Source organism: Trachinotus anak, unplaced genomic scaffold (assembly GCF_046630095.1).
Source record: "Trachinotus anak isolate AG129_WGS33_773 ecotype Australia unplaced genomic scaffold, CSIRO_AGI_Tana_v1 ptg000007l, whole genome shotgun sequence".
Taxonomy (NCBI): domain Eukaryota; kingdom Metazoa; phylum Chordata; class Actinopteri; order Carangiformes; family Carangidae; genus Trachinotus; species Trachinotus anak.
The window spans coordinates 20,921,889-20,936,975 of record NW_027273858.1 but is presented as its reverse complement, the minus strand read 5'-3'; the positions used below and the strand labels follow the sequence as shown (position 1 = coordinate 20,936,975).

The following is a 15,087-nucleotide window of genomic DNA, read 5'->3' as shown; positions in this document are numbered from 1 at the left end:
GCACCTGATCGCTCATGTTGGCTGTGCATGGGGAGTTTTGTTTATAGTGAGACAGCCACTCTAATACACAGGTATTTTAAAACTAACAATTGAAAAAAACCATGTAACCTAACCATCTTCCTCTTTGTATTCAGCTAAAAGAAACAGTACAGTATCATCTACCCACACTGTGTCCAACCTCCCAATACTCTAGGTACTATGTAAAGTTACAGGCTGGAAAGCTTTGAGTTTTGTTTTTAACAGGCTGTGTGCTCGAGTGAGATCAGCCTTTCAGGATACAGACCCAAAGGGGCAATGACGGGATCTCTCTATAGGGCTTAGCAATGGCAGTCTCCCCGGTTACACTGTTCAAAACAAACCAGAGTTACCATCCCAACATCACCAGGCCTTGGAACATGCAGCCCGTCTTATTCAGTGTGTGTGGCTGTGGTGGCAGCACCAATGAAAGCCTGCTCCACAACAATGGCTGACTGACTGGAGAAAGTCCACTTCTTTATTCTAGACCCCCCTAAAAAGCTGGACAGGGTCTGAGTCTTAAGATTTTAACTTTCACTTTCAGCTGCTGAGCCACCTGCTGACAACATGACCAGGTTTCTAATAAACCCTGCTCTGTTGTGGTAATACAGGTGGAAAATAGATGAGGGATGACAAAATGACCTGTCACTCACCAACACACAATAACATTACGAGTCAATGATGAATGAAACAATTCATCTTGTGTATTCAAGCAGCCAGAAGTAGCACCTCTCTTTGTTCTTAAAATAGCAGGAAGAAGAAACAAGTTCGGAAACTGGAGTATACAGTACACAAATAACGCGTTGGCTTGTGATTCTGCCAAAAGGCAAAGAAGCGAGAAATAAATCGGAACAGGGGGCAGGACGACAGCCACACTGACAGAGACTGAAACTAAAGAAATCACACACAAAAAAAAGACAAGGAATGTGAAAGAGAAAGAGTCAGTGATGTAAAAAAAAGTTTACTTCTCTAATAATGATTTGTCAGAATAACAATGAAGGACACGCAATAATCATAGAGCTGCCAACTGCAGGTGAAAACAATGATAACTCTCTGTGGGTTCATCAATGACAGTGACGTCTTTCACATACATGTGATCCACTTTTAATTATAATAATAAAACTAGGATCACCACCTCGTGGTTACCAGCCATGTTACAGGAAATATGGTCACAATGTCCCCGTCCTGAGTTACAGCATTAACTATCGGCCAGATGTGTTTCTGCAGAAGATTGTAAGATCACAGTGAAGTTGACCTTTGACCTTTTGGATATAAAATGCCATCACTTCATTTTATCCTTATGGACAATTTGAGTTAATTTGTGACATAATCAGTGTATGAATTCATGGGTTCTGGCAGAAGACGTGTTTTATGAAGTCACAGTGAAATATGAACTTTGACCTAATTAGTTCATCTTTGAGTCCAAGTAAACGTTTGTGCCAAATCTAAACAAATTCCCCACAAGGCCATCTGCTGATATCACTTTCAAGAGACAAAAACTGTGTTTTGTGAGGCCACTGTGACCTTAACCTTTGACCTTTGACAACAAAGATCTAATCAGTTCATCTTTGAGTCCAAATGAACATTTGTGCCAAATTTGATCTTTCCTCAAAGCATTATTGAGAAATCACGTTCACAAGACAGGGACGGACTGACAAACAACCTGAAAGCATAATACCTCCGGCTCTGGCTGTCACCGGCATGGAGGCATAAAAATATTGATTACAGCTGCTTTAACAGAAGGAAATAGGTAAGATCAACTTTTCATTGTTCCCAAAAGTTACATTAAAGAGCCTTTAGCAGTCGAGTTTGTAGGACCATTAAAGCAAACATGGATGGAAGATGTGGGTGGTCGGAGTCAGGCAGGTGTAGGTCAGACACTGGACAGGTTGGCCGGGGACACGACAGACAGCTGGAAGTGTCTGCTCTGTGTGCACTGTATAAACTGCACTCTTAAAACGCAACTCAATACATGTTTGTTTGGCTAAAAGCCGATTCACTGAAGTATGAATCTGAGGATATTAATGTGAATGACTCGGACGTAGACCGCTGCGGAGCAACATGTACCATGATGTCACAGGGAAGACAGACTAAAGCTTTTAAACACAAAGCAGACAATGAGCTCCTTTCTCTCTTTCTAAACATTTCTGCGTGTGTTGATCGGGCTTGCCCGTCACTAAACAAAACTGCTTCTTAAATCTACTTAAATCAACAACTATCCAGTGTCATAAATGCTATTTTTTTGGAAAGGGAAAAAAGGAGAGCTAATGTCCTTGAGCTACATCGACGTGATGTGAATAATAAACTTAGTGGGAACTGTTCAAGGAATTACAAGTTCCTACAAGACACTTTTAAATGAGGCCTCTGACAGCTTGGCTCACAGACAGGGTGATTGATGGGCCTCTGAAAACATATGAGGAGTGACTGGAGTAAACAGCTGGAACTTTTATCATGTCAGTGGATGGGTCTACATGTCCTTATTGTGATCTACACATTTTAAATGTATTATTATTATTGTTATAATTATTATTACTACTACACAGACTCAGGTTGGACTGTAATTGACTGTTATTAATTTCCCAACACTGAAATCTCTCTGTAATCACACAAGACAAAGTCTAATCTACAAACATTTTGAAAAACTATAATTTCTATACTTTTTAATTAATCTGCTACAATTATACAACTAGAAATAACATGTCAACACAAAAGTTAGAAAACCATTTAGCACTCAACTCCAGAGAGTTGTGACACTTGCGTCTTCGTGCTGTGCATCCATCATGTTCTGCAGCACAGCTGGCTGCATTAAGATTTGTGCAAAGCCCCGTTTATATGTGCATGATGCCCTCTGTTGGAAATCTGCTGCCCCACTTATGACATTATATACATTAGTAAAATTTAAGATTTCTTTTCGCCAATTGATCACATCGGTTGCTCATTGCCACTAAAACTGAGAGCATGCAACACCTTGAGACGGCTTCTGCTTGTTTCTGAGGCAGCAAAATGTTAAACCTGCAAACAAGCAATAAATACACTAATCTTGCTAATTTCAAATGTATTCTTAAAGCTTTAGATTTCAACAAACATGTGCAGACTATTATCCAGCCCTAAGAATCAGGGCACTTACAGGGATATCATGCGGAGATATTGTGCCGCAAACGCAGGAGCCTTTAAATGGATGTGAGGATTAGGGGTGTAGCTGGCTCCTATGGGAGAACGCTACCGATTCCCTACAGGGCTGGAATTTCTTCACTGCACTATTCCCACTTACCCCCACACCCTCTGCTCATGCAAATAACAGAGCAGCAGGAAAGGCTCTTTAATTATGGGAGGTGTGTGCGTGATGTGATTTCTTTTCAAGCATAATAACCCGAGCTGTAATTAAGAGTATTTGATGCAGCCAACGACTGTCACTCAAAACCTGTGAACCACATCTGCTGAAGGGCTGTCTCGCACCTCCACCTGCTCCTCTAGCCGGTGAACAGCGTGTCGGTAACATAAGTATGGGCAGGGTGATATGAATATGAGCTGTCTTACTTCCAAAGGCAACAAAGCTTCGTGATAGCAGATCTTCTCCTGCTGGTTGTATGTCACTGTTGACATAGAAATAATATTTACTGCTGGAAAATGACATGAAAACAGACGCTATGCTAACGTTCAAGAGACAAAAATGCAGAAAAAAAACTAAAAAAAAAAAATGCCCACATGCATCTGAATTATCTCAAGCATCTTAAATATTATACAACATCTGACCTTGGCTTCTTTCCTGGAAAAAATATAAACATAAATTTAAAAAAAGAAAAACCACTGTGTGGAATGTGATTCTTAGAGGATGCAGACAGTAAAACACAATTGTGATTGCTGGATGTTCAGCTGGCTGACTTTATGTTGTTGTAGTTGTAAGAAATTGCTCTAAGGCGATTGATTAATCATTGTGAGAACAGTAACAGAGATGGGGAGGAGCCACACAGCTCTGATCTGAGGATTAGCGCACACCTAAAAACTGTGTGGTTTGGTGAAAGCAGCTGCACTTAGTGTTTTGAAGTCTTCTTGGCACCTCTCAGGCTCTACTTCCTACACAACTGAAGTAGCGGTCAATCCATCTTAAGTACTCGGATGACAGACAAAATCTCCATCCTGGTCCTTGCATGGATGTGCTACATCCAAACTCAGTGTTGAGTCGCGTGCTGAGAATATATACAATCATGTCCAAGAAAAACTGAAGCCTGCCTGGCTGCTGAAAACATTAAGCCCTTGGCTTAATCATCAGCTTTTAAAGGTTGATATTTGTTTTTATAAGATGAGATTTTAAATGGCAGTCCATTCAAAAGGAACACATCTGTTGTTTATGCTATCTAAGGTTGGCATGAGTTCAAGGCATTTGGCTGAGGCTGGAGGTGGATGACTGGGCTTGCAGTGCTTGATTAGTCTGCTGTTCTCAGCAGCACCTGAGGCAGGTTACATAGTGTCATAACTATAATTTTGTGCATAAAATGAACAAGCGACTTTAACTGGTGAAGTAGGAGGTCTACAAGGTTTTTGATGCGGAAATTAACCTGAAATCAAATTACAATTTTCCACCTGTTGATATATTCATCTGTTGTTTATTTATCCTGTGTTTACCTACTGGGGTGATTTAAATGATAAAAGACGGCCTGTTGCTGATTCTAATATATTGTCCTATATTCATATAAATAATATGTTTGTGATCTGAAGAATGAAACAAACATACCAGCGGCAGATACTTTAAAACATTTTGTTTTAGTACAACATCTGCTCAGTTGTTGTACTGTGTCAACTCATGAGGAGCAGCTAGGTACTGTAAACAGTGGAGTGTGCAAGCACTGTTTCTGCACAATAACCTGAAAAAATGTATTTATTTACAATCAGCATCCATATGTCAATATAATATGTGATGGGCCAGAGTCTAAACTTGATAAATGAAGGTCCTAAAATGCTTTTCTGTATTTTCTGTCATATATATAATGTTACAGTATCAGATGTCCATATTAAACATGGCCAAAGTTTTAAATGGTGAGGTAAATGTATGTAACAGTAATCTCTATGAGACAAAAGCTCAGGGGTCAGTCTGCTCTAAACGTTAGGTTTCAAATGGTTTTTCAGCTCATCACAGATTTCACAGCTCGCTCTCCCCAACAGTCCACTGGAGTTGTATTATAGGCATTTAATGGACTCCAGCATGCAAATAACCACCAGTGCAGGTTTACTATACAGTTGTTTGGTGACAGGGGAATAACATTTTACCAGGAAGTTCGCATTTGTATTTCCTGATAGAACAACTTCAGTCAGCATTTCATCACCTTTCCCACACATACAACTATTTATTTTGTTAACAGATTCTAAGTGAAAGACTAAATCCAACGTTATGTCGATTTGAACAGGTGCCATTTCCGACCAATTCTGTTATGTTACTAGTAGTTTTGTTATTTCATTGTCTTTAGTTTAAATTAACTGGATATCCTTCACTACATTCAGTCATACACCACACATCAACTTCGGTGAAAACCACATTCTTCCCTTGTTAGTCACTAATAGAAAATATAGTACAATACAATATTCTCTATCCCTACTATACAAATGTGTAATAATTAAACAAATTCATTAGAAAGTTATCACACCAGTCCAACAGAACAACACTGCTGGGATAGTGGCCACAATCAAAAAGCCACATGACCCCTTGGGATTCAGAAAGACTTTTTGCCACACATATCCTTCCTAAAATAACCTGAGAATAAAACCTAAGAATAAAATGTCCTCTGCATCCCAGACATTCAGCAATTACTCGGAACAGTCAGAATCTACAGCCAACAGTCGAGATCATCTATGAATAGAAGGTGTGAGGGACTCACTGTAAAGCCGTTTTAGCAAAAGGTGATCTGACAGATTAATGATTGTCATGGGAGCAACCATCCAGAAAGTTACCTCTGATCAAAGGTTTAAGTCTTCCACACGGGCAATTAATATTTGGTCTACAAAATAGCTAAGAACTGCTTGTGTGTGCATGTGTTTTCTCCACCCAGAAGAGAATGAACAGAGCCTCTGTGAATATTTGTGTCCTGTGAACAACTGCTGGATTCAAATAAGACATTTAAAGATTCATGAGTGTGTCATTGAGAGGGGTTGAGGACAAAGGGTGGCAGTATTACTTCTCTGGTTTGCTCTGAGGGGTAACTTTAGGAAAACACTGTCATGAAATCTAAAGTCAGTGTGGATAATTTGTAAAATTATTCAAGGATACGTTTCTGAGAAATCAGAATTGAATACTTTACAAGTTCTCCCTGGTTTGGAGCTTAAAACACTCACCCTCCCTCGCTTTCTGCCTCCTCTGAGCTCCGACCCTCAGCTCTGGTGCTAGAGATGGTGCCTGCAGCTCTTTTCCTCCGTGTTGGCGTGGTCCTGTGTAGAGGGCTGGCTCGACGTGCTTCACCGCGTCCCCTCAGTTCCTCCCGGACGTGGTCCTGCAGTGTTGGCAGGGCATTCTTCAACGCCTTCATCTCATCCTTCAGCTCGGACACACACTGGATCAGGGCCTCGAGGCGCTCCAGCACCTCAGCCTGATTTGTGGCCAGACCTGGACCATCCACCATCATAGTACCAAGCCCCTGGTCATTGGTGCGGTTGAGGTAGAACATCGGCCATGAGCCTCTTCGTCTTGACCTAAATCCCTGGTAACACACCACTGCCAAACTGATGCCAGCCACTCCAGCCAGTGCTCCCAGAACCAGCACCTTGCTGTCTGCCTGGGCCATCCTGCAGGTCTGCAAAGAATGCCTGTAAAATACATAATTTAATGTCTTTGGTCACAGTCATTATAGGCATTTTGCTGCAATTCTAGAAACAAAAAGAGAAAAGAACCTATGAGTTTCATGGTTAAGATATTAATTTTTATGGTTTAGATATTAAGATGAGACAAACATCAAACAACCTTTAGTTCCCTTTAGTCTGTTTGGTAAACTGATTAAAGATACCAATATCCAACTGTGACCCAATTTCTCTCAACATCGATTATTTTATTATTTACATTTACTCATCTGGAAGAAGCTTTCATCCAAGCAACTTACAAGAGACGGAAATTATTTAAGGAGGATTATTTTAGGAAATTGAGATTATTTTATCTATTGATCAATTAATGAAGTGTCAGTGAGAAATTTCCTAAAGCCCATTGTAACATCATGTTTTGTTAAACAATCATCAAATAATAATAAAATAAAAAATAAAGTAATAATTTTCCAATCTATCAACTTCTCAGTTAAAAGACTACTAATTTAAACAATTAAAAATGGATTGCAGTTTCTGAAGTGCAAAATCTGGAGGTCAGCAACTTCTGTAGTTTAGAGAACAACTTTGTTGTGCGACCAACAGGTTTCAGCTTGTGGCTGGGTCATCTAGATACGCACGTATTAAAAAATAGCGTCTAATTGTTTCTTTTTATTTGGACCATCTGATGTTAATACTGAACTAACTATCCACTGATAATCAGTTTAAAAACTGTTTGTGATAGAGTTAGATACAGTATAATAACAGTATAATGTATGACAAACATTATTAAAAGACAGTCCAAATAGTAGACAAGCGTGCATTCTTTAGGTTTCAATTCAAATACACTGGTAGTAACAAAAACAGCAGAGTCTTTCTCAGATATTGACCTTTCACCTTTAACCCCGAGTGGGGTGATGATCTGTATTGAGTTTATTACTGGCTGATTAGAGTTGTACAGGTGCTACACGATCTATAGGTATTGACTTCATTCTTTTCACACTGGTTTCAACACACTGCAGAAATGACAGACCAGTAACTCAAGGAGAAACTCAGGGACAAATCAACATGTGGCTTCTCTAAAAAGAAAACACTCATCTCTTATCTATGTTTGGACTTCATTCTCCCTGTGTGTGTCCTCCAAATGTTCTTTTTGTCATATGAGTCGATCCAAAAAACATATTCACAGCAGGAGATACTGGTACACTTCAGGTGGTGAATGACACCGTTTTAAACGTATGTATAGTGTCCATACCCTTAACTCAACATTTTACCCCTGTCCTGCGTCGGGTTTTGAGTCCTTGTTTATTAAAGAAACCCTCTATGAGACAAATTAGTTCAAGGGAGGTCATTTCATTTTTCTGTAGCCTACTGTTTACAAGGAGCTACGTTAAGAATGGCTGGTCAACTAGCTTAGATAATTGGATCAACGCATAATCACCAAGAGGGCGTGTTAGCCAGCGGCAGACAGCAGCTATTTGCAGCCTGAACACAGTGAGAAACTCAACATCTGACGGGGTCTCAAGCGTGCATGATTCTATGTAACCTTGGTTTCATTAACATGATTATTTAAACGTATTAATTAGCTGCTAATGACAAAGTCCAGCTGCTAGCTAAGGGTCGCCACTTCCCAGACAATAACACTTCAAAACAAAATTAGTCGTCACTGTTAAAACGCATTAAACCGCTCATACAGAATATGTTACAACAGCAACCATTTACATGAGAAAGTTATTTTCAAGTACAAACAAAACTGACAATATTACAGACCTTACAGTGCAGGTAAGGAAGGAGGCACTTCTCGGCTTTTCTGCTCTCCGGTGTAACCATCAAAACATTCCGGGCGCGCTCCTGCGCCACAACGAAACGTTCCGGGCTTTATCTGCGTCAACCTCTCAATAACAACTGCTTGCAAGTTAGGCTCAAACACATCCCCAGTGACAATCGGTTTATCATTAAAATCCAAATATTTGACCTAAGTCGATCCAAACTGATGCTATGCCATTAGGTGCAGTTTGTCTGTGTGTATTTTATCTTTGGTCGATCTCTGACCTAGCCACAGTCAGCTGTTGCTTTCCACCCACTTTGTAACATGTAAAGCACTTTGTTACATTGTCTTCGAAAGGTTCTTTAGTTCTTATATTATAATTATTTATCTTTTTTTTTTTAATTTTAATTTATTATTATTATTATTATTGGGTTATTGGGCTCCACCATCCTGAAAATGTATGTGTATATGGAAAATAGAGCAGTTACATATTTATACTCCTCCTCAAAGATTTGTACACTCTCTGTGTTCACAGCCCTTTTGGCACAGAAAGGTTTTTTTTATTGCCTCAGTGTGCTTGTTCTTGGGGAGAAAATGCTTAGAATCACACTGTACGGGGTGTCCTGTTTAGGCTACAGGTCAACTCGTTCACAATACTATTGTTTGCATATGGTACATTACATTTACTCATTTGTCAGATGCTATTATCCAAATTTTAATCAGGCACAACAGGTATGTCGTTCAGACTGTTAAAGTTGCATTAATTTGCAATGTTACTTTTTTTAATAAAATGCAAGGAACAGTGCACAATCAAAATCATTCATCTCTACTCATCATCTTACATCCCCACTATACCATAATCAGCAGAATGAAGATATTTGATTATTGCACACTTGTTATCAACCTTGTCATCTGACATTTTGTGGCTTTATGTTTTCATTATATGTTTTTATGTTGCACTTTTTATAATAGAGATGTGGGTCTAGTGACACATTTAACAGTTTTTTAGATCTTTTGCAACATGACTGTCTTATTTGAGAAGAGTTCCATATCTTTCCTTATCGTCACAACACGTGAGAGAACAGTCAGTGACCAAAGTTCAATACAAGAGCTACAACAGTGTGAGGAGTGAGTATGTGTGTTTTAAAGCTACCTATATATACAAGTAATAATAACTGGGAATCATCAGTCTCTGAATGTTCTCTGAATATTTCCAATTTATTTTGTTGGTTATGTGCTGCACTTATATCTTTTTCTGTTTAAAATACATTCTTATCTTTTACAGTATTAAATTATACATTCATATTATGCTGCTCATAATCATTATTCTATAATAAGAAGATCAAACAGTGACTCACCGCTATGATTCGCTCCTCTCACAAGTGTGTCTCTGCAGTGAACTGTGTGTGCACCAGGATTTAAAAAGTTACTGAACACATGTATTATCACATCAACCTTGGACCTGTTGTCCGCGAACATGGCACTGTCCTGACTGGGTTTTATTTAAGTGTTATAAATGGCATTTACTATGGGGGAGTGTTAGAATGGTTCACTAGAGAATTACTTAATGTTTTATAAATTAGTGTAACCCCACAATTTGTGTGTGTGTGTGTGTGTGTATTTTATCATTTTATTATTCATTCTTTTTTTCATTAGATACTATCTTGTTCATCTGCACATATAGAAACAAGGTCATGATTAATGGTTTAGGAAGGTTTCCATGTGAAAGAAATAAACAAATAACATAAAACAAACAAAAGCAGGGAGTTTGATGACCTTAAGAGTCAGTTTGTTACATAAATGGTCTCTTTCTGGGATGATCATGTTTATTTGTCTTGGCAGAGGTACGTGACCTCTCTCAATGAAAGATAGAAAGCCATACTTGCTTGGAAACAGGGGTAACAGTGAGTTCCCTTGCATAACATGATGTGGGGATCGCTACGTGCAGTTTCTTCCCTGCTCTGTGAACACAGTATTGTTCCTCAGCCCACAGCCTGCATTCTGCCTGCACTGAGAACAAAAAGCCCACCTGAAACCTGGAGGCATGGTGGTGTAAAAAAAAAAGTTTGCAGCTCTGGGTTCGCCCTGCAGACACAGATATGGTGATAAGGGAGGTGCATCCAGCCGTGGCCTTGCTCCCATCAGGTCAAAGCCAGCAGATAAGAAGATATTGTCAACACTGTCGTTTTATCCACCCACCGCACATCTGCCCAGGCTCTCATACCACAGGGGAAGAAATAAAAGCAGCCTCAGATTTGCCTTTGTGCACAGAAATAAGCCCATTACACTTGTCAAACAATACATGGGAGAAGAATCAGGGTGAAATAAGGCATCACTATCAGACAGAGTGTGAAGCCCAATTGTTCCCTGTCAGTACTGTAGGAGTGTTTCTGCTCATGTGTGTGAGACGCCAGCCTCAGCGGGAGGAAAAATAACTTCTGTATCAGTTGTGTGCAGCATGTTTATAGATAGTTTAAAAATTCATTCAGCCATAAAGATGTGGCAAGTGTTGTGTAACAGGATGCACAATATCACTCAACTTTAGTGTTTGTGAGGAACTGGGGAAATCCAACCCATAGGCCTACGCCTGCTCTGTTGATGTCTATCTCAGCTGCAGCCACTCATTGTTCTTATCCTTAGGCCCACCATGAGACTTAGTCATTGTATGTTACTGTATTGGTGTGTGTCACCATGGAAACCAAAACTGTAACAAAAATCCATAGAAAACTGTGGGAACCCATTGACAGCAACAGTTATCATAGAAAACAGTCACATCTGAGCTCTGTATGCCTATGAGCAATTTCCAGCTCCAGGCTATGCATTCAGTTACTGTTGTACAATAGTGCAGTTTATTGTCTGACAGTACACCGAGGATCCACTGTCTTAGCTGTTGTAGGAAATGCAGAAATGCAGAAACGTGGTAGAAAATGTTTTACAGGTGTAGGCTGGGCTATAGGGACGGATGCTCAGTCCTTTAGGGAGGATATCAGACGGGAAGTTCATGAATCTATTCAACAGAAATTCAGGAAATGCTGGTTTCACAGTAATTCCCCTTTTCTACAAACCAGTCTATTGAAAGTCTTGGTCTACTGGTGGAGTTGCTAATGATTCCCTGAAACTCATGTGCTGTATGGCAGGTTAGGTTGAGCTGGTCCCAGGTCAGTTTTTCAGGCTTCAACTCTCAACCACGGAGGTCAACCAGTGTTACCAGCGCCTGAGCAGACTGAAACCATCAGGTCTTCTTTCCCTAGATTATGGCCACAGATTGGAGTTAATGAATATTTTCTTTAAGAGATCCCATTGTGATATACGAAAGCTTATGACAATGTTTTCTGATTTTTTTTCTATCCACAAGTCAATGTGTCTGTGCTGTGAAAAAGGTCTGTTTAACCACATTCTTTCCATGCAGTTCCATGCAGTAATAATGAATTCATATGTTAGCACTGCACTCACCACTGCCGGCTTGTTATCTTAGCTTGTAAATTAGCTAATCACACAGTAAATGAATTAGCCTTGGGTTAGCCTTTGAGAAAGATTCCCAGACGCCCAGCTGTGCTAACGATGCTAACAGGAGAGTACACTTGTCAGAGTTATTAAACCGATATGCACAGAAGTCTCAGCTCCAAACATGGCATAACATGTTGCAGCCTACTTCAAAACTGCTTCTCAGAAACCGATGTGAGACCGCACCGAGGCTACATCTTTATATACAGTCTATGGTTTATATGTTTGGAATGAGCTCCCATCACGTATGTTCGCCCTAAACTGACTTTGTGGAGCACCTTTAAAGGACTGCACTGACAGTGGTCGAGCACATTGTGGCACATCCACATTCACAACTGCTCTCCCAAGTATCAGCAGACACGGTGTGTTACCTTTGTTAATTAATTGAAAAATAGGTCAAACATGAACCAGACCATGAGAATACAGTTCATTAGCATGTGGACAACGTGCTCAACACACACACACACACACACACACACACACACACACACATACACACGCACCTGACCTACCTTATTAAAATCCTGTTTCCCCTGTCTGACAGTCACTGCACCCTGGTGAGGCAGACAAAGAAGGGAGACAGGGCCTACTGTATATCATGAAACAGGAATGGTTATATATGTGGCTATATAATAGCACTAGAAATGATTTCCTCATGAACCATTTTTATGGGGAACTAGTTTTTAGCCTACAGTCTGACAATGTTACACTGACCATTTGGGCACGAGGTGTATGTTACCGGCATGATTTGATGGGCTTTTTAGTGAAATACGTACATAGGCTTAATCTTAACTGCAACCTACAGTAGCTAAATGAGTAATTAAGGTGACAAAGTGGTGTCAAATGATGAATTCTGGGAAAATGCAAGGCAGGAAGATTACATCAGGGACGTCTCAGTGACTTCTGACTTTGTGTTTTAATGATTTCTTCCTTCCTGTCTGTCCTCCTCTGTGTGTATAATTAGTCATGCCATCTGACATGACGCATTCCTCCAAAATCAGATACACATCACTTACAGAACTTTGTGGCAGATTTTTTAAAGAGATCTTTGACCCTCGCGATTTTGTTGTTTTTTTTTTTTTCAAATGATGGACCAGTTGGTAAGAACACATGGTTCTCTAACAAAACATTAAAAATAACAACAACACATTCCTGGTCTTGAACTTTGGTCAACCCTCCCTGTTCTCTCCCACTACTAAATAAACACACCGGCTTATAACATGTATCTGACAGATGTTCCCATAAATTCTATCTTAAAAAATAATCCATCTTTCATTGTAAAGATGATCCTGCTTGAAGTAGATAAATATCACACATTAATGACATTTGTTATCAAAGTTCTTTATGAAGTATAAGTCACTGATGGAGCTGAAGATGAAATTGCCACTTTTGAGTTGCAAGCAGATCACGGCCAGCAGGTGGTGCCTAAAGAATTGCTATCGAGCTCCTCCTGTGGGGATGAAGTGAGGACGAGGGCCTCAGGTTGCACCTTGAGCAGGTTGCACTACTAACAGAGATGTTGCTTGTTGTCATCCTCAGCATTTTCTGCACTGTGTGATAAACCAAATCACTAGTCTGCACTGGCCGAGACACAACAGCTCTTTGTGGTTCAGGGCGGAATGAGCCAAAGATCAAGATAATCTGCTCTTAAACACAGTCTGTGCTTAATGTCAGCAGCTCCAGACTCATTACCCACGCTGCATCACTGCATGTGAAGGTGAGGAATGGCTGAGTCATGTCTATCTGGGTAATTACATTATGTCTCTCTCCTCAGGTAGACCAGAAAACATGATAATTAGATACTGCCAAATGCCAAACAAGACTCCACTCACCATATGTCCAGAACATCAGTGCTCATGTAAAGCCTTTTGTAAAATCTATTTTGAATCATATAACCTACACTCATTGATATAAATAGGGTGGACATGACACAATACAATTAAACACGACCACAAACTCCTACCTCCAGAGTGACAGTAAGGTTGAATCAATACCTCTCTAAAACAGTTTCACCAAAACAGTAGTATTTTTAGTTGTACTCTTGTGTTAGACTGCATTAGTTTCACCCGGGTGTTTCTAATACACTGGCAACTGAGTGTCTCAACAACCTCTGTTCTCCTATACCACAAATCAGAAGGTGGAAACTTACCTAGAGCCTCAACGTTTTAAACAAATAAGATATTCACTGATGTCAATAAATAAGACTACAGTCTACACCCATGGTGGTACACAGTGGTGCTTTGAGCTACACTAAATTCTAATGTCACGAATTAGCACTAAACACAAAGTTTACATGATGCTGATAGGAATGTCATCAGTTTGTTTATTCAATTAAAAAAAAAAAAAGACATGATAATGGTGTTAGAAAACTCAGAAGATCACAAAGAGGCACTGTCTGTTATGGATGTGTGTGCACAGATTTAGAGCAATTTATACAATAGTTGTTGAGCTATTTTCTGGACCAAAACAATGACAGAGCTGATAAAGGTCTTTGTCTCAGGGTTCACAAAAACTGTTGCACCTTAAAACAAACATAGAATGAAACAGCGAGAGACAAGTAATTCAGTGTCTGAAGTAGCCTCAGGAGACGCCGCTGTAGAACATCCTTCGGCTTCAAAGAGAAGTGGATTTTGTTGGTTCTTTTTTCATTTTCTTTTGATCAATGTTTAATGATTCTCAAAGGGGGGAGCAGTACGTGTACAGAAAATAAAGGTGAATTCGCTAGTGAAAGGAAAAAACACTGTATGGCCAACTTCATCTCACAAGTGACAAAAGATGCCACAGAATCTTCTGCTTTTAATGCTCATCAGTCAGTTGTGAAATATCTTTTCCTGATGGGAAATGCCGGTATGCTTCAGAGGGTAATTTAACGGGGAAGTGGCCGTAAGCATTGGCTTCTTTAGAAGAGACAAAGGTGAAGTCATTCTCATAAAGCAAACTGCAGAGGCGTTGTGTCTTCCGAAGCTCAGTAGGAGGAGGAGAAGATGTTTTATTGTCCACAGCAGCACAGGCTCATATTGTCT

The 15,087-nt window shown here is 39.8% G+C and overlaps 1 protein-coding gene across 2 annotated transcripts in view; it reads right to left on the bottom strand.

Annotated features, from left to right (window-relative positions):
* The window catches only part of LOC139623256 (regulator of microtubule dynamics protein 2), a 31,774-nt gene extending 21,719 nt beyond the window's left edge, over window positions 1-10,055 (bottom strand). The window contains exons 1-2 of one of the 2 annotated variants that reach the window (XM_071481334.1): window positions 9,919-10,055; window positions 6,340-6,807 (exon numbers count right to left, since the gene is read on the bottom strand). In XM_071481334.1, the coding sequence (XP_071337435.1) occupies window positions 6,340-6,785 (446 nt within the window). In that variant the 5' untranslated portion in view covers window positions 6,786-6,807; window positions 9,919-10,055. Of the gene's footprint in view, window positions 1-6,339; window positions 6,808-8,562; window positions 8,813-9,918 lie in introns of those variants that run through there. The other variant, XM_071481333.1, reaches the window with a different exon arrangement.
* Window positions 10,056-15,087: the final 5,032 nt, after the last annotated feature.